This window comes from Argiope bruennichi, chromosome 6 (assembly GCF_947563725.1).
Source record: "Argiope bruennichi chromosome 6, qqArgBrue1.1, whole genome shotgun sequence".
In the NCBI taxonomy this organism is placed as follows: domain Eukaryota; kingdom Metazoa; phylum Arthropoda; class Arachnida; order Araneae; family Araneidae; genus Argiope; species Argiope bruennichi.
In genome coordinates this window covers 103,562,415-103,589,473 of record NC_079156.1, presented here as the reverse complement: position 1 = coordinate 103,589,473, position 27,059 = coordinate 103,562,415, and the positions used below count along the sequence as shown (strand labels likewise).

The window sequence follows — 27,059 nt, the reverse complement described above, 5'->3', positions numbered from 1 at the left end:
TCTTTTCGAAAATTTCCATCAGATGATGAAGATATGGGTATCTGATTATTCAGTGATGAATAATTTCCCTCTCTGATGATGGAATTACTTGTATCCAAAGAGTTCCAAAATGACAAATAATCCTCAAGGTTATTAAATCTGTTGTAATGGCTCGGGAAAAACAAACATCAGTAAACTCTTGAATACCCTTGATTCTCAATCATCAATTTATTGTTAAAATTTTTTAATTACAAATAAAAAAGGAAATGTTTTAATATATTTCAAAACATAAATTGACTTTTTTTTTCTTAAAAAAGGTAATTAACAACCGAACAATTAAAGAAATCTATTGTTCATTCAGTCGTAATTATATGTGTTGATCTCATAATGTAACCACAACCACAAACTAGCTACTCCTACCCGCCGGAAGGCACACGGAAAGACTTGTATGACCGGACCGCCACAATAGCAACACTGGTGGAAACCATGGTTGAGTATCAAGGGCCATCACCGGCAAAGATACAACCCTTCCCTAAGGAAGTACGACCCGTCATCGATGGGAGGAGCCAGACTTTCACTTTTTCGTGTACCTACAAGTTGGCGAGAACCAACCACCATGCTGGAAGCTTCTCATCCTCAATTAAAGATGTCCCTCCCCAGTGGGACAATCTCATATTCTAAATAAGCAAAAATTTCAAAAGCATTTTCATATTGATTTGAGTAATTTTTTTAACCATAATCGTATTATCTGTAATTTCTATGTCATGCATTTCCACGGTAATTTGCGATCAATGTGGACAGATTTACTTGCAATCAATAAAGTTTAATGAACATTTTGTTAATATACAATTTTTGAATACGATAATGGCGCCAGCATTTCTTGCTCTGATGTCGATCAAAATGACCGTCATATTGATTCAAATACGATATGATTATAAAAATATTTATGACAAGCAAGCAAGATTTTACAGCAATCACGCCTGCTATTGTCATATCACTAATATCTTACCTTTATCACTAATATCTGCGTCAGACGAACTCATAAATTTTCATCTGACGGTTTGATATTTTTTAACATAAATAAATTCTTGCATTCTTAATTAGGGAAATTGCAACATTCTTACTATATTGTTATCGGAAATTGTCCAGGTGGATGTGTGGTCCAAGAAGTCCAGCAAGCTCGACAACTAATTTTATCCCACGGAAAAAAAAATCCCACGAAACACAGATAGGAAAACATAGCTGGCGTTTACACAAAGACAGCACTTGCAAAAATTAATAAAGCACTAGCAAACAGCTAATTGCCGGCGTCATGGCCTAGGGGTAGCCCGTCTTCCCAGTGACATGGACTTTCCGGGTTCGAGTCCCGATTCGGGCATGGTTGTTCTTCTTCTGTGTTCTATCTGGGAGGTGTGTGAATGTGCCCACCTGCAAAAAAGGGTTGTACAAGCTAATGTGACGCATAAAGTAGCTAAGTCGTGCTCTTGGTCTAGCTGGCGCTACTGAAAAAGCAAGAGACGCTCACTCGGCTTAAATAGCTGACAGATAACGGTCAGCGGGCTTGTATAGTGACATTAAGTCATAACAACAACAAACAGCTAGAGAGCTCGCTTTGCAATCTACCTCCAAAGAGAAGATACTTGTCTGCTTCGCCATAACTCTGTCGCTGCTTATAAGGTTTTTTTTACAGGATATGGAATTTTCTATATGAAATTTTAGATCTCGAGTCCTAATACAGATATCACCTAAATCTCTGCGTTTTTAGAATCTACAATTTTGCTTCCAAATTTGTCACCAAGATCAGGAGTCATGGTATGGAGTCCATTAAATATATCAGAAAAATTCTCTTTATCAATGACGAGATTCACATTGCAGAAAATTAATATTACAGATTAATAACAATATTAATCGAAGAAGACACTCGGTTTATATTTTTAATTAATTGTTTTATAAGGAAGAGATATAGTCCATCAAATAAGCATCCGGGCATTAATCCTTATTCCCAAATTAATTATTCCACAATAAAACTGTAAATGCATGCCGTTGTTAAAATACGTGTTCTATTGATAATGTCGTGTCCGCGTTACCACAGAAAGAGGTTGCAATAGCTTCTGAGGGTAAAGACCCCTGAGCAGAAGTCTGACTTCTAGCTCATATGAAGATGAAACTCACACATTCGCTTGAATAACTCCTGTTTACATGGGGGCACATTCACATACTTCACAGATAGAACACATATGAAGAACAACCATACCCAATCCGGGATTCGAACCCGGGACGCCCAGATAACGGGGAAGATGCGCTACCCCTATGCAAGGAAGCCGTCATGTTTTCTATTTATGAATGAAGTAATTTTTAAAGGCACTCTTCATATTTAGATTTATACAAACTCAATTTTTTCATATGGCAACACCCAATTTCGAATGCATATCCACATTCTTCAGATCAAAACAACTCTAGAAAGTATAACATTTTGTAATTTTGTGTAAACGGTTGATGAATTAGAAACAATTGAAACTTTCAGCTCCTAATATTAAATAAAAGAAATATTTCAGAAAAAAGCATTCTTTTTTATTTTTCATTCTGCCCAGAAATTTTTTCAAATTACGTTTGCTTTATTAATATTAATTGTTAAACTCCTTCAAATTTTTTACTTATGAGAACGGTATGCTTTGAGAATATTATTAAAAATATTAATAAATAATTAAATATTCAAATAAAAGCTTGAATTTCTTATACTTAATTAGTTGTTTTTCATCGTTCCTAACAGTAAATTTTAAATAAAAAAATTTTAGAACAAAATTATTCTATTGACTGACGACTGAATGAAAACTTGAATGAAGAGAAGTATTAGAAGGGAGACCTATTTGTTACATTTACACAAATTGAAAAAAGCCTCTAAATCATTTTTCTTGAATACTTCCGGTTATTTTGAACCAATTTGTCTAATATTTATATCTCAGGGTAGGGGGTTTCTCATTATTCAGAATGATTTGAAAGACAAAAAATTAAGGCCCCAATTGAAAAATTTAATGATGATAGAAATATAAATATATTGGTGGCCCCTTCTTCAGTTTACATATTTTTAAAAAGGACATGCTTCCAAGTTAAATGATATTTTCTCCGTGTTATTTGACTTTTATTAACAATAACCAGTGTCCAAATATCTTTTTGATGGATTGCATATAAATGTAAACTCTGTTAATCAAACATTATTTTCCCCGTTTTTTTGGAATGAAAGATTTTATACAACAGAAGTAGACGACGTATAAAAAGATATCAGTGTTAGAGGGTGCCGTAAAGGCTAAACATAAATATGTTTATGCCACTTGTCAACAAATATGTTGAGGAAAGGGACATATAATACCATACCTCTGATATCATATAAATTTATGTACGCTGATGTCCGAGGGAGATGAAATTTTATTATGCCCAAGGCGCCATAAACACTTCCTATACTACTGATCCTGAGGCGGAGAAAAAGTAAAGTGAAATTTGCAGAGTTCTTAGTTATTGGGAATCAATGAAGAAGATTCGTTTTCTTTTTTATGTATGATTGCAAAGCGATTTTGTTTTGAAATTTACAAAAAAGCAAAACTAATTAGGTTATTTTAAGAATGAACAAATTTTATGAAGGAATATGCGGCGGCTAGTAAACCGTTTAGAAGGTAAAGTAACGTTTTATCCCTTAATTAAATAATAATTCCTGGTTTATTCAGTTTTAAATGCGGCACAATTGAAAAAAAAATGTACAAAGTGATACTTTCAAACCACATTTATACTTTCTTGTATACTAAATATACTAAACACACACACACACACACACACACACACACACACACACACACACACACACACACACACACACACACACACACACACACAAACAAACAAACAAAAACAAACAAAACAAAACAAAACAAAAAACGCATTTATAATCGCTAAAAATTTGAACTCGAGAGTTTGAACTCGAGATAGAATTCGTGCGAACGGATTTTGTTCAAAATTTAATAGAAATCTACGAATTTTGTGTAAATAATCAATAACAAATTTCATTCTTGTATCTCAAAATGTTCTTGAGTGATCTGTACCACAGACGGACGGACATTTTCCAGAAATGTGTTTTTCGAACTCAAAGAGGTCGAAACCATAGAGATTCGTCAAAATCTCTAGTTCGAATTTTTACGATTATGATATTTTCTCTATACTACGTATGACAGAAAGTAAAAACGTGGTGATAAGCAAACATACTTATTCATTTGTCACTGCTACTTAGTGTCAATTTTGTTGGATAATATTATTAACCGAACTACAAACATTAATTTGTCATCTAATCAATTCAAAAGCATTTTAGTTGTCTTAATATCACCAATTTAAGTTAACTAAAAAGTCAGGGAGAAAGGTTTGAAAGAAAAACTGGAAATGAGAAATATCCTTCGCATGCAACTAAATGAAATGCATTGATTTTTTAAAACTGCGGCGCGGCCGCTGTCCAGTTAGCTTAATGGACCTGTCCGCGGGTCTGCGAACCCGAAGGTTGTGTGTTCGAATCCGTGGCATGTCTTTCGCTATACTGTTCTGGTACTCGTCATATGATTTTCTTATCCAAGTAACTGACAAATGATGATAAATATGTATGATGACGACAGCTTTATTTTCTTATAAAAGTTAAGTTTGGTTATGAATTTTCGGTACACAAAGTCTTTTACGGCTTTATAAAAAAATATTGTAACCGTCTAAGCCTTTTGCGCCTCAAAATCTTGATGAATCTCAATGTTTTATACATTCCAGAGTCAGATTTATTTTTTGGAATCATATTTGTATTTTCGGCAACACAGGAGCCTCAGTAGCCCAGCAGGCAACACGCTAGTCTCATAAAGTCTCTCTTTCAGCAATCAAAATGTGTAAAAACAGAAAAGTTTTTAAAAAAGTGGGAGTGGTCTTTCCAAACCTTTCTCATATATTCTCTAATAAAGATGAGATCCCAGAGAATGTCTTGAATAACTCTGGCTTACAATAGTTACGAAATATTAACTTTTAGCATGCATTTAGCACTTTTATTTAATCTATCATGTAATCTTTGGCGAATTATTTGAAGATAAATCCCTGGCATTAGGTTAATTGCACCCGAAATCCGAATTTGTGTTTCAAATACGTTTTTATTAATCGATTGAAACAAAGATTCGACACAAAACTACACTTGTAGACATAAAATCCCACATCAAATTTGATATAATTAAGTCATTGCGTCTTTGAGTTGTCACATTTATATGTTTCTGAACGTACAGACCGACAGACAATCAACCCTTTGTTGGATCTGGCTTAAAATTTGACATGTATCTATATTATAGATGTTATATGCATGCACCTAATCTTATTTATCTAGCTCTCTTCGTTTTCTAGATATCGTCTTAACTTATATTCGAATAGCCAGACAGAGGAGCTTTTTCTGAACCGATTTTACCCCAAATTTGATAAAAATCTACAAATTTGGTACAAATAAAGAATTTTAACCCTGTAGCTCAGAGCTCTTTTCAATTATCTTTGTCACAAATAGACAAACGGATATTTCTCAAAAATATGTTGTTCTATCTTAAGAGTCAGAAACGTGGAAATTCGTCAATACAAAGTATAGAAAAAGTAGTGAAATTTTTTTAAAAATTTCGAATTCGAGATGTTAACGAATCTCCATGTTTTAGACCTTCCTGAGCTCGGAAAAACACATTTTTGGAAAACTGGCTGATTGTCTTTCCGTCTGTTTGTGACAAAGATGACTCAAAAATGCTTTGAACAAGACAGATGAAATTTGGTATATGGTTTTTATACCAAATTTGTAGATTTCTATCAAATTTTGAGCAAAATTCGTTCTGAGGAAATCCGGCTGCCTGGCTTGTCGAATATAAAATAACAGGATGACTACAAAACGAATATAGCTAGATGGTAATATAACAGCTGTTTAACATCTATTGTGTAGATACCTATCCAATTTTGAGCCAAATTCAATCAGTGAATGTCATCTGTCGCTCTGTAATTTCAGAAGCATCTAAATACAATGCAATGACTTAAATGTATCAAATTTCGTATGATATTTTGTAAATAGGGATAAGAACAAAAATGCAATGAAAATTTTTGAAGATATTTAGAGGGGAAGTTGCTTTTGAGAATTGTATTTTAACTGTTTTTTCTTTTTCTTTTGTAGCACTGCGCTTCTTTGACGAGCTTCCGTTGCAAAAAGCTGGTACATTACGATGGCGCTTCCGACTCTGTATCGATGCACAAAAGCTGAACAATTTAGCAATTCTACAGCTTTTTGAAGTTTGCTTATAGTATTTTGAAACACCCTGTATAAAAGTGAGAATGAAAATTAAAAGGCAGTTTAATTTATATAAAATTTTTATTTTCCGAGATTAAAGCACAATAGCTGAAATATAGTCCATATCATCTTACTGTCTTTCAATTAGAAAAATGAGTTCCAAGTTCATACTTACTTACAAACAAATATACAAACTTACTATTCTATACAAACTTGCAATAATAGCATAAAAATCTCATGCCAAATTTCGTTTGGTTATTCGTTTCTAATATTTGTTATCGTATAAACAAACAGAAAAACATAATTGCATAATTTTTTCTGACTCAAAGAGGTCTAAAGTATAGGACTTTATAAAAATCTCCAAGCTGAGTTTTCGTAGATTATTTTTCTTTTTTTACTAGCAATTTTAGCAATTTTTCTTTCTATGAGTTATAATAGTAAAATATTAATACTGTATTTTACAAATGAACAGAAACAAGTAATTTATCAAATGCCATTGCTTATCATGACGTTTAATAATGATGTTTTTAATCAACGTATTTTTACAAATTATTCTGAGAACAAACTGAGGGAAATTTTTTTAGGGTTTGAAATTCGAAATTCAAATGCTGTCTAACTTCAAGAGCAATATATTATTCACCCATCACATGATTAAATCAATCGGTATCTGATCACCTGATGTAGATCACGACGGTATGATGATGGGTTTGAAAAATGCAGTGATGTTTACTGAAGAAATAAAAATCCTTCGCAGCAGAGCTTATGTCAACGGAATGAATTCTTTCGAAACAAGCATGAAAGCAATTTGACAGCAATGGTTCCGGAATGCATTTAAAGACTTTTTTAACCAATATTTGAAAGAACTAGAATTCGTTAATATATTATTTTCTTTGTTTCAATCGATATTTTTAATATATAAGTTTTTAATTACATGTGTATCAAATAAAATGTGATTTTAATACTGAGCTATTTATTCTTGAGGTTTTTTTTTAAATACAAGAATAAATAATGTATTCATTATGAAAAAGATGCACTTAACAATAACATAACAAAACGAAAATAACAAAATTGAAATAGAGACATAAATGAGATAAATAGAAGAAAGATGAAAAATAGTTTTTAAAAGACAATTTAAAACAGACGATTAATTAAATCAAAAACTGTGTCAACCTAAAAAAATCGTCTGAAAGAAAAAGAATAAAATGCAAAACAATTCATCAAAACATGAATGGGTTAAAGTTACAGTGGTGTAAGTCATATATTCTTTGATTTCCAGATATTAAGGTATTGCAAAAAGTACTGCATTATTTTCGACAAAAATTATTGAATTGATACCATTTTAGGTACCTTTTAGATCGAAATTTAACAACGAATTGAACTGAATTTTGTAATTTTTAAAAGTGACTTTTACCACTATGATTTGACGACATTATTAAAATAATTAATAAAAGAGCACATTTATTTTTAATTATTAATTATTTAATCGTTTCTAGTTAATTTTGAAAACTAATCGTTACTAGTAATTGAGTGACAAATAATTGAGACAAAAATAATAAAGAATTAAAAATATCAGGTGAAAAGATTTAATGCAAACGATAGATTAAAATAAAAATTCAAGTAAATAAATTTTAACTGAAAATGTGACAGTAAAAGATATAATGATCAATCAAAATAAAAACGAAATCCACATCTAAGTACATAATTTTTTTTTCGTGATTGCAAATTAACTAAATATAATTAAATGTTTAACAGCTTAATTATTCTATGACACTTAGTCATTATAAATAACATCCAGATTTTTCGCCTAGACGACATATGCATAAAATATGCTTTATATTAAAAAATAATAAAATCTTATTTATGAAATCAGTAATATTCAGTTCATTGTGAAATTCAAGTCAAAATATTTAATTTCATGCGTGGCAAAAAACTTATCATGTACATTAAAGTTACGATGATATAAAAAAAAAGTTCTTTGGTTTCTTTTTTGGCATGCTTTTTTCTTGTCGATATAATTGATTTTTTTAAAGCTATCGTAATATAAATGGTTTTAATCTACATATGTCCATGTTCTGAAATCGTATTTATTATCCACTTTTTTAGCTTCAAATTAGTCTTCATTGATGAAAAAAAAAAAAAAAAACAGTTCTCTTATTTGTTCAACGAAACCATTTTTTTTTTTTTTATGGAATTGATCCTTAGTTTTTCCTTTTATCACTGGGAAAGTTAATTTATAATTTAATTTAAAATTTATCTCCATATATTTCTAAGATTTTCCAACAAAAAGACTATTACTAAAAGGAACTCGAAACTACCATACTTGTTCACTGTATTTGTAACTTGCTATTTGCTTTTGTTTATCGTTTCTGTATAAGCCAAGCATTATTTATCTTACATTTCTATCTCTACCACTAATAAAAGAGAATGTGTTATGTCTCTGGGTCTGTTGGCACTTTACAGGATAGACCTTTTGACTTAGAGCTACCGAATTTGGCAAAAATGTATTTTAAATGACGGAAATAGAGCATCAAAAATCAAAATTTAAAAAAATTCTAATTAATTCAAGATTATACTAGATTGTGGCATTTTCCAATATTTCCTCTGAAAACACTAGGGGTTTCACAAGCTTGTTTTTTATATGAAATTAATGCATATTTGTTGTTTAACGCTGATTTGTTGCATTATATATGAACCGCTTTTCTATGCCATCTGTTAGAAGGCCTCACTTTTTTTCTTTTCCAAAATTTTTGGTTTTAATGATTTAGCGAGGAGCATTACTGTTTCGTTTGAGGATTGGAACTATTTATCACGGAGAGAATTTTCTAATGATAGTACGTAGGATGCAATAGAACATCCAAGTAAAATTGTTATAATTTTTATTTTATAGCCATGTAGCATGCATTTTTACATTGCCGTGATAAAAAAATGATCCCTTCTCTGTTCGCCAATTCTGAATTTTTTTTTCTGCTATAGTGATCTTCTATTTATCAAGTTGAATTTAGTATTTGGTAGAATTAATGGTTTCACTTTGAGAAAGGGATTCGTAGTAAATAACATCCTTCCAGTTCCATCAAAAGGACAAAAGAACTTTCTTTGTTCGAATTCCAAGATTTGTGGCAGTTGAAATTCTATTGTCCTTAGACCAAGAGCGTTCTTGTTGCACACATTGATACAAAATCTTCTCCAATGTCAAGATCCACATTGTTGAGGTTCAACTATTGTAAAAGATTTTGAAAAATTCGAAGGCAGTCAGAATGGTTTTCATTTCTATCTTCCTAAAAAGGGAACTTGTTTGAAAGCAAGTAAAAGACGAGGACGCTAGAATTATTCATCTACGACCAGCAAAAAAAAAAAAAAAAAAAAAAAACCCGAGGAAAAAAAAAAGTAATCATTTTAATATTCCAGAAGAAAATCTTACCGAAATCTTATTTTAGGAAAACACCTTTTAGTCAGTTTTTGAATGCTGTAATTTTACATCTTAAAGGAAAATCCACAAAACATCGAATCATTACTAATTAATTAAATATTTTAAATATATCGGAGAATAATCTCTCTCTCTCTCTCTCTCTCACACACACACACACACACACACACACACACACACACACACACACACACACACACACACACACACACACACACATACACACACACACACACACGCATATGGTTGAAAGTTAATTAGAAATACTGAAGGAAATATATACAGGGTGGTCAAAAAAAAAACTTCCCCTATATATGAAACCCTAGCGGCGTATCCACTGAACCAAAATTTCAGACATGGTTGTTTGAAGATATGCGCTGGAGATTGTGATAATTCTAAACAACGTGGAGCTCACGGTTACTGTTGCAGTGAGAGAATTTCGAAATTTTCGAATGGCAACACCCACTTTTTCCTTGGCAAATTGATCAGCATATTGAAAAACCCCAAATGAAGTTGGAACGATTAACGTGTGACGAAAATTGCCGGCGTAAAGTGTTTGCAAAGAAGAGCATTATAAAGGACTAATGACAATACAGAGAGGAAAGAAGAAAAAAAAAGCTTTTATTGGAGTGGAAAGTTATAATTACAGGTTTTCAACGTGTTCGCCTTCGCAGGCGACAACGCATTGCATTCGGAAGATTGTGGACAACAATGTCGAACGTAACATGAAAGAAGGAATCTGCATAACTTCACACGTGTTATGATATCTTGTAATTCTGACACATCTCATGGACCAGGCGTGTACACCTAAGATTTCAGATAACCCCAGAAGCAGAAATCCATAGAAGTGTGGTCGGGGGATCGGGGTGGCCACGGAACCGCAAAGTTATGAGAGATGACTCTATCACCAAAGTGTTGTTGCAGCACTGATCGAACACATTGGGTGACGTATGCAGGAGCCCCATCTTGCATCCATACAATGTCACTAATGACATTTCGTTGCTAATGTTTAACCCTGTGAATTATGCAAAGTGCGTCAATGCTGCTCCTCTCTGTGTTGTCATTAGTCCTTTATAATGCTCTTCTTTGTAAATGATTTACGCCGCTAATTTTCGTCACACGCCAATCGTTCCAACCCCATTTGAGGTTTTTCAATACGCTGATCAATTTGCGCAAGGAAAAAGTGGGTGTTGCCATTCGAAAATTTCGAAATTCTCTCACTGTAACCGTAACTGTGAGCTCTACGTTGTTTAGAATCCTCACAATCTCCAGCGCATACCTTCAAACAACCATGTCTGAAATTTTGGTTCGATTGGTTGAGCGGATAGGCCGCTAGGGTTTCGTATATAGGGGAAGTTTTTTTTTTGACCACCCTGTACTTCAGATATTTCGGATTGATCATTATTTTGATAGCAGAATATTAGCTATAAAAAAGAAATTTCTGGCACAATAGACTAGTTTAATTACTACGTATAAAAGCTTTATAAGAATTCATTGTAAATATTTTCGCGAAAATGTTTACTTTAAATTATATTAGTAATTTACGATATTAAGTAATATCGTAAATATTTACTTTATATGAGCTTTTGGAAACTTTAAGTCGCCTGTAACAAAATGTACTGCTGGATGATCATTTTCAACTATGAAATATTTTAGAAAAAAACGATTTAAGAAACAGTACATCTGAAATGCGTTTTAAATGGACTCTGTTTATTATACAATATATCTGTTGGCAGAATTCTTAAATACTTTGCAAAATCAAAAAGAGGAATAAATATAAGTTTGTATGTTATTAAAATTAATATGAATGCACAGAATCTTTCATTTCATTATTCTCGCACTTCTTAAACGACTTTTACTTTCTCGTATGCGAAGAATAGTTAAATTATTGTAATCGTCTAAAAAAAATCGTCTATGAAATCGAGATTTTGAAGAAACTCAACACTTTATGCCTCCTTGAGTTTGAAAAATGAAGTTTTGGCATAAATGTCCGTCATGTGTTTGTCTGTCTGTGAACTTGACAACGCAAAAACGCCTTGAATTATACTGGTGAAATTTGATAAATTGTCTTTAACTCAAATCTGTAAAGGTTTATAGAATTTGGAAGGAAATCCATCTGTCTGGTTGTTCAAGTACAAATGTATATGATAAAGGCAAAACGTAAAGAACTAGATAAATAAAATTTGGCCCACTTGTTTAGCATTTAAAATGTAGATTCTAACCGAATTTTGAATCAAATCTCATATGCCGTCCTCGTCATCTGACCGCGGTTCAAAATTACGAGGTCCGTACCAAAATATCCCTAGTGTTGCTTTAAAAAACGCGGGACGTTAATATAATTAAACTAAACTAGAAGAGCATAGTACATAGGCGTATCTAGAAGGTCATAATACAACAGATTTGGTGCAGCAGGTGAGCGATATGATTTCCAAGAATCACAGATTGATTGCCACCCACAGGTGTTGTGAATATCTTATTTGTATTATTTATTTCACTATACAGTACAAAATGGATTGCCCCAATTGTTTTCAAGATGCGTTTCTCCGAATGAGCCCAAAGGAGCAAGTTTTCAGGCAGCCCTGACTTCTTATAAACGAAGGTAATGATTCCCTAAGCCGCATCATTACAGATGATGCTTTTAAGTAATTATCTTTCTTCAAATGGTTTCATGAAAAAAATGGATAAGCGCAGGTTGTAACGATTCATGCTAACAATCCAGGAGAAGGCAAGTGAATCAAATCAAAATATATATATCATGCAATACAATATTTTGGACAAGAGGTTTGAATTTTCTTTCTCTCTCTCTCTCTTTTCTTTGACACAAATGTGGGCTAGTTTCCGTCAAGTGATGAAACTGCGGATATATGATCCTTTAATGATTACATATTTCCCTCACTGATGATGAAAATTTTTTGAGTAAACTATTTATTTAAAAAAAAATTCAAAGTATTCAATTTGCAAGGAAATCGTACATTAGAATTGATTATTTTTTAAAGGAATCATCTCCAATTTTATAAATTTTACAACTGATTAAAAAAAATCCATTTTTTTCCATAATATTTCAAGAAAACTTCAATCAGTAATTTTCTATCATTGCAAAATACATCCTCATTTTACATCATTTACACATGATGTTAAAATACCTGCATAATTATGATCCTATGATTCGGTACAATCCTTCATCTAGAAGACACATATCATCATTGTTAGGGGGGGGCACCATGATAGGACAGGGATAAGTAACTGTCTTGACAACGTTGTCTCAATTGTTTACGTTAGGCTAATAGAGAGACAAGAGCAGAGAAACAACTGTTGTGAGCAACAGTTGGTCTTGTGTAAACAATCATTCAGTACTATCAAAAGCATTAATTTGACAAATGCGAGTGTCCCACCTGAAAGAACACCTGCATCGAATGGTGAGAATTTTGATGAGTAACAATGAGCTGGAAACGAGGTAATGGGCTTTTATTGAAAGCTGTAAAAACTAAATTTATTAATGGTTAAAAGATACCATGACTTTTTGCCTATTTTTTCTGCATTTGTATTAAGTGAATATTAGGGTTTGACGGTTTTTCAAACCCAGTTTTAAAAACCGGTTTTTTAAAATAAATTTGTCCCATTTGAAAACCGGTTTTTAAATTAATAAAACTGGTTTTCCGGTACGCCTAGATATTCCTCCTCTTCTTCTTCTTCTTCGAAAAAAAATTTTAAAAAATGAATTTTATCGGTTAGGACCGATTCGTCTAGCAGCTGAAGGCTTAGGGCGACGAGATGCCAATTTATTTACAAGTGAAGGTATATTTGAATTTCTGTTAAATGAACTAAAAACTTTAAACACTGAAATAAGCTTGAAATTATTATAAGCTTTAGAAGAACGAATTCAAGAAAGAAGACAAGTGGAATTAGCAACTCTTTTGCTGCATTTGCACATTTCTAATTCATCGAAGAAATCTAGTGTACTTTCTTTAGTTTCAAAAACCGAAATTATTGAATTAGGTGTAAAGATATTGTATAGATTATTTCCAAATTCTTATGTGAAACCGATTCTGATGAAGAGCAAATCAAAGAAACTTCTCATCAGAGTAATGTTTTTTTAAATAAAGCCATGGAAAAAATCAATTCATAAATTTCTTGAAGACCCTGAAGAAGTACTTACAAATCCAAAGATACTGGAAGTTGAATTTTCATTATTTGAAGCAACGAATAAAGGAAGCAACGAAAAACTTAGATTTGTTATTTAATACCATGGGAACTATAAAACCAAGCTAGTGAACGGGTATTTTCAATTTCAGACAATATTGTGCCCAAAATAAGAACAAGACTTAGCCTCCGGTCAGTGGATATCTTATGTTTTTTTTTAAATCCTATTTTCTTTGGAGATATTAAAATTATTACCATTTAAAGGACCAAAAACATGTTAAAAATCTGTATAAACACAAATTTAGTTTTAAATACGGAACATTTTTTTTAACTGCAAAATGAAAAATGCCAATGAGAATTTTAACGGTGTTTTGTGGAAATGTGTACTAAAGATGTCTTTGTTGAGCTCCGTACCCTCAGATTAGGGGCATTTATGTCTGTAATACATTTTTACGAAGGTTTTATTGGATTACTGAATGTTCTTAAGGTTAATGGGTGTATAATAGTGAAAATGCAATTAAAGCATTTGCTGAGCTCGACAAAAACAGAATATACGAATTTAGCCGGCATTCACTGCCAAACAGAAAAATTGTCAGATAAAAATAAAATGGTTAAAAAAGAGAAATTATGGAATGCTGAGGAGGAAGAAGGTATAACTTATAAATGTGGTGAATTTTAAGTACGTACACACATAATTTATTGTTAAAACATGTTAGTGTATACTTTAAATGCATTTTTCTCAAAATTGATTTTTTTTCTTATTTTTTGCTCACTTCAAATCAAATAAATCAAAATATAATTATCATATTACTATGAAATTTGGCGGAATTTGTCTGTATACTATTTTCTAGGGAATGAATTAAAAGAATTTAGATTGAGGAAATACTTTTTAATTTATAGCCTATTGTTTGAACAATAACGTCATAAATTTACTAAAAATTTCATGATAAATTTTTCGACCGGTTCTAAAATTTTTATTTATAATTATAAACATATGATTGTACTTCATTCCCTAGAGAAAACTATATGGTTTATTTTGGTATAAGTTTTGTTCGGATGAGAGTAATAGTTTTTGGTGTAGCCAATTTGAAGTTTTTAAAGAATTTGCTTTAATTTATGCTTTTAAATGGCAATTTTCAAAAAATTTTGATATTTATTTCAAATATTGACATCCTATTACTAATTTTGAATAGTCTTAAACCCAGAAATATGGTTAAAGTATGTCTACACCATGTTTTTCTAAAAAAGTGCTCCGAACGTGTTCGGATACCTTAAATAAAGAATTGTGATTCTCCAAGCCTTAGTTAAGAGTTTTATAAAATTATATAACTTTTGTTTAAAATAAACCTTATATTATCCACAAAATTTAATTAAATCTGTTTAAATAAACGTAAGGAATCCAAGAATTTTTTTTAAAGATTAGAGTTGATTTTTAATTTTTAAGTATAGTCTGTTTGTAATAAATGTTCTTCTATAAAGACAAATAATATTAAGATATTTTTTAATTAATTATTAATTTTTTCGAATCATTTGAAAAATTAAAATGATGCAAATATGAATCGTTGAGCAGTGTATGATTTAATTCATATGAATCTTTTTTTTCCGGATCTATATTTTTTTGAGTAATGATATTCACATGTCATTGACTTTTATATTTTTTCTCATTGTTTAGAATTTGGTTAAAATATGAGTTGAGGATTATATAATAAACTGAATGCATGAATGATTTTATTCTTTTCCTTCATTAATTCATTGTTTTCTTTAAATTGATCGAATTTAAATTCAGCAGCATGAAGGTTTCTTTTAGTTTACTTTAATTCTATTCTCAAGTAACCCTGAATGATATCATCATTTCTACTTCAGTTGTCATGGTGAAAAAAAATCATCTGCCATAAGTTAAAAAAACAACAACATAAAAATCATAATCTGAATCATCTTAAAATCATTTCTTTGCTTTTCTTGTCAAAAGAAAAATAAATTAAAAAGTGTCAAATATGAAATAAATTGGAAACAATTTTAATCTTTATTTTTGATGAATAGAGTAAAGGAATAAAGCTCATAGCAGATGCCAAATAATTTCATTAAAAAATCGTTTGCATTAAAAAAAATATTGAATATAAAATTGAGTAGTTTGTTCACCATTATATTTTCATGCAATTTTTATTAAAAAAATTACAATTTCAAAAATTAAACATTTTTTTTACTCATTTAATTTTATGTTTTAAACTTATTGACTTTTTCAATTTTTTCAAAATTTAAATCATTGGAGGCTGAAAATATTACACAAATTTTTAACAGATCAAATCACCATGTGCTCTGGAAATAGAATAATGCCCAATTATATTTGAGAGTACCTAACAATGACCTTCATGGCTGACTCACTCTTTTCCAGTCAATATAAAAATGCTGAAATCGTTTAGATCGATAAATGTCTCCTCATAGCTCTTTTGATTCCGTCTGATGGACATGAATTGGAAGACTGGATCTAGGAGGGTGGTAATGGGATGATGACGCTTGACTTATATATTTTTAGTAGCGAATTAGGACATTTTGCAGCCCAATGCAGTGCCATTATGAAATTCTTTTTTAATCATCTGGTCAATTTAGTTTTATAATCCGTTGCATTTTTTTTACTTTATCAATTTATTAATGATTTATTTACTTTAATTTTTATTTAAGTAACTTTGTGAAAATGTGAGTTTTTATTCATTTATGATGACTCGTGTATGATCGAGCGGTATTTATAAATAATAATATTTAATTAGTTGTTTAAGATTTACAGTTAAATTACAGTTAAGTTGAAACAAATAGGAATCGAATCGATTACACTTAACGGAATGTTGATATTATTAAAATATTTTATATTTTATAAAATTTGTATTTTTTAATTTTTTATATGGCAACTGGGATAATAACATTTTCTAAATCAATCTGTCTAAGGTCCCTTTTCACTTCAGTGGTCTAGGTAGTTTCAGGTCATATATCCGAACGCGCGCACAAAGCAATATTTGCGCGAAAGTTTTGAAAATTTTGAAGTGAGAATAGTTCATTATTTCAACAAGTTTAAAATTTCATTTAACAAAGGAATCGTGGGCTTTGAAGTACTCGTTAGCTCACAGAATACTTATTAGATTTTAAAACATTAATGTGATTCAGCTCAAAATTTATATATGCGTGGAAGAAAACATTTTAGAAATTTATGAACTGTGTTAATTAATTCAGGGAATTGATTCTGTGCTCATTTGGAAAAATATGATAAATCACTACTTTTGACGAAAATTTGGTGACTTAAAATTTTATTTCACAGCGATTTTAAGATATCTCGAACAATCCCTTAAGTTGTTTTATATAAACAAGCGGGCTATGAATTATATTTAGGATATTTTGTCACCTTCTCAATATTTGCAGTTAGTCTCAGGATCCAGAGACTAAAATTTTGGAGCGATTGTACTTTGCTGAGCGGCTTATCTCAATTCAACCTATTGCTAAATGTAAGCATCTTCTTTTTAAGTCTTTCTTTTCTTTAAGTCTTATTAAGCGTAACCATAATTTGGAGTGATGATAAAATGACTATTATGTACTTTATAAAAAATGGATGCAAAATTACGTTGGAAAGTTAAGTTCTGCTATAAGCAGGTAAAAGAATGGATGGATGAAATTTGACTGCATTCTTAATCATACAATTTCTCTAATTTCCCAATGAACGAAACATAAATATGGACCGCTTACTCCTTTGTTCATCAATTATAAAAGCGAATTTCGAAATATGTTTTTCATTTTTATTATTTTATATAAATTTATTAATAATTGTGACTTATGTTCTAGTTTATATTTTCAGAAAGTTTTACAAATTTTGTGGTCCAAACAAATATTTAGGCATTTAATGAAAAGAATTATTCTTCTATCAGTTATAAAATTTTATTTAAAAAAATCTTATACATTAAATATTAATTACTTAAAAATGGCCGATTATTTGTTGCACGATTAAACGAACGATTACAAAAATTGTTTCAAAAATTGCCAGATCTAAACTGTAAAAAAAATTGTTTAAAGAACTTCTGGATAATTTTGGAATGCTTAGGCTGATTTTTTTTATTTGAGTTTCAGACTTTTACCGGCAAGGTAGGTGCATTTTCTGCTTTTAGAAAGATTTACACGTTTTCTTTTTGTAAACAGCGAAGCTGATCTCTTGCCAAGTCAGTGACTTCAACATAGAAAGCGATGTTTTCTTATCTTTTTGCTATCTCTCAGTAAATAATTTCTAGTCTTCCGGTTATCGCATTACTCGAGTAAGAGCACTTTGCTTATCCTTTCTTTCTGGAAAGCTTTAAATAATTTAGAACTCGGAAAACTTCCACAAAGAAAGCGGTTAAAAAATTTATTACTCTTAGAGCGAAGTGAAAATATCAATTACCAGAAAATGGCGGAAGCACGAGTTTTGGGGTGAATCTGCAGATGATTTTACAACCGCTGAACAAACAATAACTAAACATATCTATAATATAAAGATAACAAACGATATCTTCGAAAAGCGTAGGTGTAATTTTTTTTCTGGAACTCTCTATTAAAAGCTACTTAAACAAATAAAGATAATCTGTTATCAATTTCGATTTCAAGATTATTTTGAGCCTGCAAAGGAAGTCTATCCGTTGATATTAAAGATATTTATAAGTAACGATAATTTTATGTTATTTCAGATATGTTCAGTATTTCCACTAAAGGATAAATGATTAAATTCTCTATTCAGAAAGTCAAATAGTTCAAACGGAAACGATTGAGAAACAATTGAATTCGATGTTATTTTAAATTTTGGGTGGAAGTAAATAATATACAAAACAATTTATTAACTTTTTTTAATACCAACGAAAATAATTTTTAAATAAATTTTCATTTTTTTTTTTCGAAAATTGGCAATTTTTAAAAACATTATTTAGAAACAAAGAACAAATTCAAAACATTATTTAGGTTTTATACGAATTTTCATAAACAGAATTGTTCTGGTAGAACATATTTTAATTAAAAAGTACTATTAAATATAATGAAAATATCTACAATTTTTCACGCCTCAGAGGAGATAATATATGAAAGAAATGTCAATGACAAGGACTACATACGAATTTTTGATGTGGTGCTTACTATTGCAGAAAAAAAAATATTTGTGGACAAGATTGAGATTTTGCCTTTTCTGATAATTATAGCATTTAATTAAGTACGAAACGGTTGAATGATGTTTTTAACGTTTCTGGAAAAATTTACCATGGAATCTCATCGATTTTTATAAAAACTTTTAGTTTGTATACTGCTATAGAAATTCTATATTTATCATTACTGAAAGTCTACCAACTGCTCACATTTGGATTAAATTCAATTCTGAAGATTATAAATAGATATTCCTCATAAAAATTAGAACTGACTTCAAAATGATGTGTTTTAATATATGAACATATTTCTAGCATCTTGTTATGAGTGATTTTTTCAATGATATTTTATTCCATAAAAGATATTTTCACTACAATTACATTTCCAGAATCACAGTACCACAGCGACATTTCATCATTTAGCAAAAAAGTTCACGGAACTTATTATCATATTGAGTTTCAAATGAGAACATCATTATTTATTTTATTGTGTAAAAGAAGACGGTTTTCCTAAACAGAAAAACAACCGGAAAATTCCTATGTAATCATATGAACAATGGAAAGTATTCGAGTAAATATCACATGACTTTGAATGACTTGCTTAATCTTTTCCTGCTTAGACAACAACAGACAAAATGTATCATAAGAGGGAAAAAAAATGGGGACACGCCCAGGAAGGAAATATCCTTTCTGAAACTTGTTAATTAGAATGAAAATAAAATTCTTTTTAACGAGTGATTTGCTTAATTTGGGTAGGAAAAGAAAAGTTATGCGAATTTAATAGTCTGCTGTTTTTCTTGGTTTTGTAGAAATGATCTTTGCTTGAAATTTTCTTTATATTGGAATAAGTTAATGTAAATTCGCATATAAAATTTCAATAAGAATTCAAACCATGTGCATAAAAATGAATAATATACGGCAAACGCTTTTTCTTATTTCTTTCTACAATATCTATTTTTAACTTAAATTTAACAAAAAATCCGTCAAAGTCAAACCCATAAAAAGCAAAGCACTGGTTATTTGACAAGCAGTGACCAATTTATGATCTTATAAAATACGAAGAGAATTCTGTTTTTTTATTTATAACTCGAATTTTGAGAAATAAATAAACTTAATCTTCGGCAGAAATATTGTATATAATTGGATCAAAAATAAGGATTCAACTATTAAATTCAACAAATTTATCATTCATATTCGAGACTACAAAAATATAAAAAGATAATATTTTCCCAAGCGATTTTTTTAAAGTTATTTCTTAACACAAAGAGCAAGCGCTATGGTATACATTTCGCGTTCATTATCATAAACAATATTAATATTAAAAAAAAAGAGAACTCTAAGTGTTGCAGTTCGAATATGAAATCCCGAACAAAAAATCTTTTTAAGAACAAAATAAAAAAAGTTGGAAATGTGTTGATAATATCTTTCGATTTTGTAGCTATCATACAACATTGTTATAATTCATCTGTCTTGAAAGTACATATAGTTTGCATTCAACTGTAAGTGAAAATTCAATTTATTCGTGCCTTTAAAATAAATTTTTAAATTCTGCTTACTTTTTAAAAATAATTTAATTATACTACTTTTCAAAGATGACAGTATTTCTACTTGAACGAATGAGACGTACAATTATTAAGTAGTCTCGTTTTTAGAATTCTAATTCACTTTAGTGTTTTTACTCCTACTAATACAATTTACTTATTAAAAACAGGTATTAGAAGTTTAATGCTTATTAACAAGTACTAGACAATCTTATTTAAAAAGTGAGGAATAAAAAAAGACATCCAGCAAACAGCGAAAATAGAATAATGGTATATAATATTCTCCACCAAACCTGAAGCTAAAAAAAAAATCATGCATTTTTGTTTATCTTCTGTTTTTTTTAAATATTATTTTGTAATTGTCAAAAGAAAATTAAAGAACGAATATTAGAGAAATTTTGTAAAATAAAAGCATATTTTAAATTTAAAAAAACCCAAGTAATTTATGTTGTAATAAAATCTTCCTTCGATATCCAAAATTCCGCAATTGTGGAAAATTTTTATCTTATGTCAGGAAAATAGAAGATGTTGCAATGAAGCAGCCATGCAAATGTAATTAGTAATTACACCTTAATTCTATGCCATTTTTACGAGAGTTTAATAAGCTTTTTCTGTTCAATCTGAAAAAAAAAAAATCCTCGACAGGAAGAAAAAGAAAAAAGGTCATTGCTTTATAATAACCATGCCTCATCAACCGGTTCAATAACAATGATATTAAGAAAACAAAATAAATAAAATTATAATCTTCTCATTTCGATTCACAGATACATAAAGCAAGCAAAACAATGCTAACTTTGCATAAATTTCTATAATTTTTTTTCTTTCAAACTTGTCATTCTGTTATAGGAAAAAAAAATGAGTATTTATTGAATGATAGCATTGCGGATTGTCTTCGAATAATTTCAACATCGAACCCTAACGTCTGCTTTACGTGGTACCTCTACAGAAAAAGATGACGTTTTGTGTCCTTGAAATGGAAACTATTAAAGCAGCTGAAATAGTGTGTTCGTTTCGTTTGTTTTTAAATCAGTTTCTCGCAATCGTACTGACGATTTTTAAATCGCACAGCTTCGAGAATACACTGCAATAAATTTTATTTATTAAAACTGTGAAAGTTTGAATAGAGTTGCACAACTTTTTTTTTCAATGGTTTCATTCGTTTGGAATGATTTCTTATCATCGATAAATGAATGAAAGAAAGGATGACGTTTTTATACTTTTACATTTGTTCAGAGATATCGTTGATTCCCGAAAAATACCTACACGTGTGTCTACATTTTTAACGTGTTAGAATCAGCAGCGGTTAAAAAAAGACTTTTTAAAAGCACGCCTGAATACTGGCAACATTTAAACCCATACTTTTCTTTTTTTCCTTTTTCTTTCTTACTTTCTCCCCTCCACCGTCACACACGCATCTTTTTTATTTTTTTTAACTTATTTTTTTAGCATCTTCTGGTTTGAAAATAAAGCGCTTTAGTTTGAAATTCTTATGACATATCTAATAACCGTTTATTAAGTTTTATCAATGTTAGATTTCGTTTAAAAATGATGAATGATTTATAACTGATGGAATTTTTTTTAAATCAGTGGTATTATAAAATTAATAACTAATATAAATAAAATTGAAAATTAAACCCTGAAGTTTGAACTATTTAGTGAGTTTGTCAACTTTTCTAAAACATTTAATACGTTTAAACCTACAAATTAATCTACATTGCGGACATTTTAAATCATATTCGTGGTCTCAATTGTTAGATAAACACTTTTTATGTGCTATTAAAAGACGTGAAGCATTTTAAAATTCTTATTTCGAATCTTTAATTTTTTTTATCTGTATCAAAAGAATCTGAAATAATATCTTCTTTTTTTTTTCTTGGTAAATTTCAGAAATTAAGAGAAAAAAATCGTTTGCGAAATGCTGTCTTATTGAATTTATAAATATACAATTTATCAAAAAAGAATTGTATATGAAAGAACAGGAAAAGAAATTCATTCTTACCTTGAGGCTCTTCTTTTTTGATGGGTATTTGAGTTTTCGAATAATGCAGAGCGTAGTATAGTGTGAATATGACAAATAAGCAGAGTAGAGGTAGCAATGATAATCTGATACAGTGAAACAGTCTAAAAATGCAGGGAACGCCCGGATCTTTTGACATTATTCTTTCAATTTCAGCCAGGTACTATTACACATTGAAACTTGTAGAACAACTTTCATACACTGCTTCTGTTCAAACATCTGTGTTTATGAGGCGCGTTTCGCTCGACAGTAATGTAGAGTACACGATAAAGCGAAGAATAAAGTAGCACCTCGGAAAAGTTCACTGTTAAGGCTTACACAGGAAATGTTTGCAAATTAAATCCAGTATAAAATTGAATATAAATGTAATAAATAGAAGTCACTGTAATATCAAGGCTTATTCTTTTTCTTTTTTATGCTATATGAGAAGAAGAAGAAAAAAAAAAGCTATAAATATAAAGTGGCCAGATTTTTTTAGCTTTAACCTGAAATGCTTCATCTATGAAGAAGAGGAAGTAGCGTCAAAAACCGGAAATTCAGGTAAATGTGAGATGTCATCCATTTTACCATTTACGTTAAGGACCGCTATGATAACACGAATCTATTCGTGGAAGTTAAAAGTCTGCAAAGGAAGCTTATTTAAAATTTGGATTATTCGGTACGATATGATGAGTGTATACTAATCAAAAGAACTATTATGCAATAATTCATTATTAAGCACTGTAATTAATCTGTTATTGAACTTTTATTTAACATGATTTGTTCCATGTTTGAAAAGATGGAATTTTGTAATCGAGTTTTCATTCACTTTCTGATATGCTTATGTTTTGAAATTTCGTACACTTGTGTATTCTAGATAACAATGCACTACTTTATTTTTTTTTTCAAATCTTAAATGTTAGTTAATCAATAGGAGTGGCGAAATGTTGGCTCATACTTGTGTTGTTGTCTGGTAGTGAATTTGAACTTAAACAATATTTATGATGATGATGAATAAATTCAATATTAAAAAATAGGAAATATTTAAATATAAAATCTTGTTTTCAGCACATTAATTGAAATAAGTTTTAAAAATCCATATTTATTAAATTTATTTTCAATAGTTCGATCAAATGAAAATTCTATGTTCTTTAATAGTTGCTAACAAATAAATATAGAAACAATTAAAAAAAATTAGGGATATTTTCTTTTTCAAATTTAGATAAATAATCATAAAAGGGTATCATTCTTTTTATACGGAATGCATCGGCACTGCATTAAAGAATATAATTGACTATATGTGAAATTTTTGCTTGAAATGTTTACTGAATCAAAATTTCTTTTTTTAGGAAAAGAAAAGAATTAAGTAAAAATGCATATTATTTCAATAATTATTTTTTGTATAATGAATATTCTTTTATACAACCAAAATACAAAGCAATAAAGAAAAAAAAATTATATTAAATATAATATCTTCTCAAATATTTACTGCTTATATTAACCTCTTGAACTGATTTTATTTTTAATCATCGCTACTCAAACAGACAATTTAATTTTAGTTTTAAGAAGAGGAATTGATTGAGAAACTTACGGATATTTTTTTCCATTAAAAGAAACTTTTTTATAGAAACTATCAGCCCTCAATAATTTCTGGCTAGAGTAACACATTATTGACAGGCTGGACTCATCATTTAAGTTCAAATGGTTAACTACAAATGAAACTATCTTATTAGATCAGGGACACATGTATTATTAAAAAAAAAACTTTAACACGCTTGATTACGAAATACTGAAATTACTCTCTCGCCAACTACTATCTTTTTCTAAACAATAATAGTTACACTTTTGTTATTGATATTCTTAATTTTCTTAGATATATTTTTAATCCTAAATTACTAAGCCGACCAGACCACAAGATCTCATGCTCTAGATTATTCTATGATATTTCCTGATTCACTTTTAGCTAAACTTAAAAATTGAATTTTGCTATAATTCATAAAATTAAGTAAAACATGAAATTTTAATTGTGTAAAAGTTGTTTTTATTTAATTTTCAAAAGTAATTTATAAGTTTACTAAGTAATATAATTTTTCGATTTAATTGCGTTTAATTGTGATAATTTATTTAATTTTTATAAATCATCGATCAATTTGTGAAAAACGATTAAAGAACAAAATGTTAATTATTAAATTACATTAGTCTGTTCCAAGCTGTTTTTTTACTATAAATTAAAGAACTTGAAAGAAACATTTGTTCTGAACCAGAATCGGTTAATTTAATAATAATGTGCCAAATTTTTCCATTTAATCCACCGAAAAAGTGGATTGTAAATCAAATCACCTCCGCCCCCCAAATAGCTAAAAAATAGCTTCCTAAAATCATTATTCAAAGCTCAGCTCTATGCTCAAAGCCAAATGATAAATCATTTTCCTTAACGTTTTTTATGTTTCGCCGTATCCGTTTGCTGTTCATATTTCTATATTTAGTCTGCTTTATCTTTATTATTTGAATCGCTTCATTTTTTATTTGTTCTTCAAGCATTATTAACAGAGAGAGAGAGGGGGGGGGGAATCTCCGCTGACCTAAAGGAATTTTATGATAGTAAATTTAATAATAATTTTTTTTCACTGACTAGTTTTCAATATTCATTAAAAGAAAGAATTAAGTGACATATGAGAACAATTCTTTTTTGTCCAACCAGTTATTTTTCTCAAAATTATTAACTTTCTAAAAAGTATAATTATGCGATATTATCTTCTATGACGGATAATTCTGCGCATTTAGTGGATGTGGGATTCCGCCGATGCGATTAAAAGCTTAAATTTTGTAAATGAGGAGTAAAAGTTTTTTTTTTTTTTGGACTCTATAAGCATGAATATAAATATCAACCCAATTTGATCTAAAATAAAGAACAAATTGTTGAAATAACAAACATTATAAAATAAATTTAAAACAACAAAATTAAAATTCTCATAGCTGTCTCGATAGCAACAACCTTTATGAATTCCATCAGAATAAGAAGAAAAATTTAATTCGTTACCAATTTTCAAACCTTAGATTCTGGCAACATTATAAGCAAAACGTTATTTAAAGTTTTCCAGGATTCTAAAGTGCAGAATTGTTTTGTTCTTCCTTATTTGTTCTAATACTTTCGCACGCTTTTACATCGTTGTTATTCGGTTTCTTCTAAACAATAAATTCGTTTTCCGATTAATTTGTAATTTTCAAAAGTCGCTTGTAAATTTTTGAATTATTTTTCAATTTTCTTCTTCATCAAAACAACGATTTGGCTTATGATTTTCGGTTTGGGTTCTTTTTAATGGCATGGATCTCTTATAGAATTTCCTTTTTTAAGTATGAAGTTTATAATTTCAAGATATATTCATACATAAATATTTTATGCACGGAATAATACAGCGTACCAATTTCCATTCTGCGCGTAATTATCTCATTCATCTGCGCGTAATTATCTCATTCAAATTACTGCTAATTTGAAACAGAAACAACAACCAGTATATCATCACAAGCGCTCTGCTTATAAGTCTTGCTGTGCATTAAGTAGAATTGGTACAAATTCCAAAATTATTTCACGCGGTTTCGAATTACAGAAATGATTTTATTTCGTCTGTGAGAAACAGTAAAAATTCCCAATTAATGATTCGTTATAGTATTTTCATCTTTTTAAATCACGAAATTGCATTTTAATGCTCATACTTTTATTTTCAATGAAAACAATTTCTGGTTCTTCTCTTTTTGATTAGCTTTGACAATTCCAAATATGTTCCTGAATTCAAATTTGATTCACTTCTTGAGAATACTATTAGTTTTTTTTTTTTTTTTTTTTTTTTTTGCTGTTTAAGAAAAATTTTTAACGAATGAAAATAAGTAACATAATGTTTTGACCTTTATTTATATCCAATCAGGAGACGAGATTTTGTTTGTTCGTTTATTACTTTTTTTCTGTTTGTATTCTATAAGCAAACCCTAAGCAAGTCTTTTCAAAACTTTTTCGAATACTCTTTAATAAGATATTATCCCAGTGTACGTACAATAGTTACGAGATATTAACTTTTTCTGTGAATTTAGCATTTTTACTGAATATATTTTGTGGTCCTTGGCGAGTGTTTTGGCGATTAATCCCTGGCATGTTGTTAATAGCACCAGAAAATCGAATTTGTGCTTTAGAATGTTTTTACCAGCCGAATGAAACAAAACTTTGACATAAAACTGCATTTGCCGTCATAAAATCCCATACCAAATTTGATATATTTAAGTCAATGCGTTTTTGAGTTATCGCGCTTATATGTTTCTAAAAGTACGGATCGACAGACGGTCAAACTATTGTTGAGTTTGTCTCAGAATTTGATAAGTGTCTATACATGTTAAATCTGTGTATCGAATATTGTTTGTCTAGCTCTTTTTATTTTGTAGTTATTGCGTTAACTTATATTCAAACAGCCAGATAGACAGACTTTCCCTGAACGGATTTTAAACAAAATTTGATAGAAATCTACAAATGTGATATAAA

At 29.7% G+C, this 27,059-nt stretch overlaps 1 protein-coding gene across 1 annotated transcript in view; it reads right to left on the bottom strand.

Moving 5' to 3' along the window:
- Positions 1 to 22,770, bottom strand: part of LOC129971356 (peptidyl-prolyl cis-trans isomerase-like) — a 53,754-nt gene extending 30,984 nt beyond the window's left edge. The window contains exon 1 of the mRNA XM_056085041.1: positions 22,535 to 22,770. Within this exon, the coding sequence (XP_055941016.1) occupies positions 22,535 to 22,691 (157 nt within the window). The 5' untranslated portion in view covers positions 22,692 to 22,770. The remainder of the gene's footprint in view (positions 1 to 22,534) is intronic.
- Between the last annotated feature and the right edge of the window lie 4,289 nt (positions 22,771 to 27,059).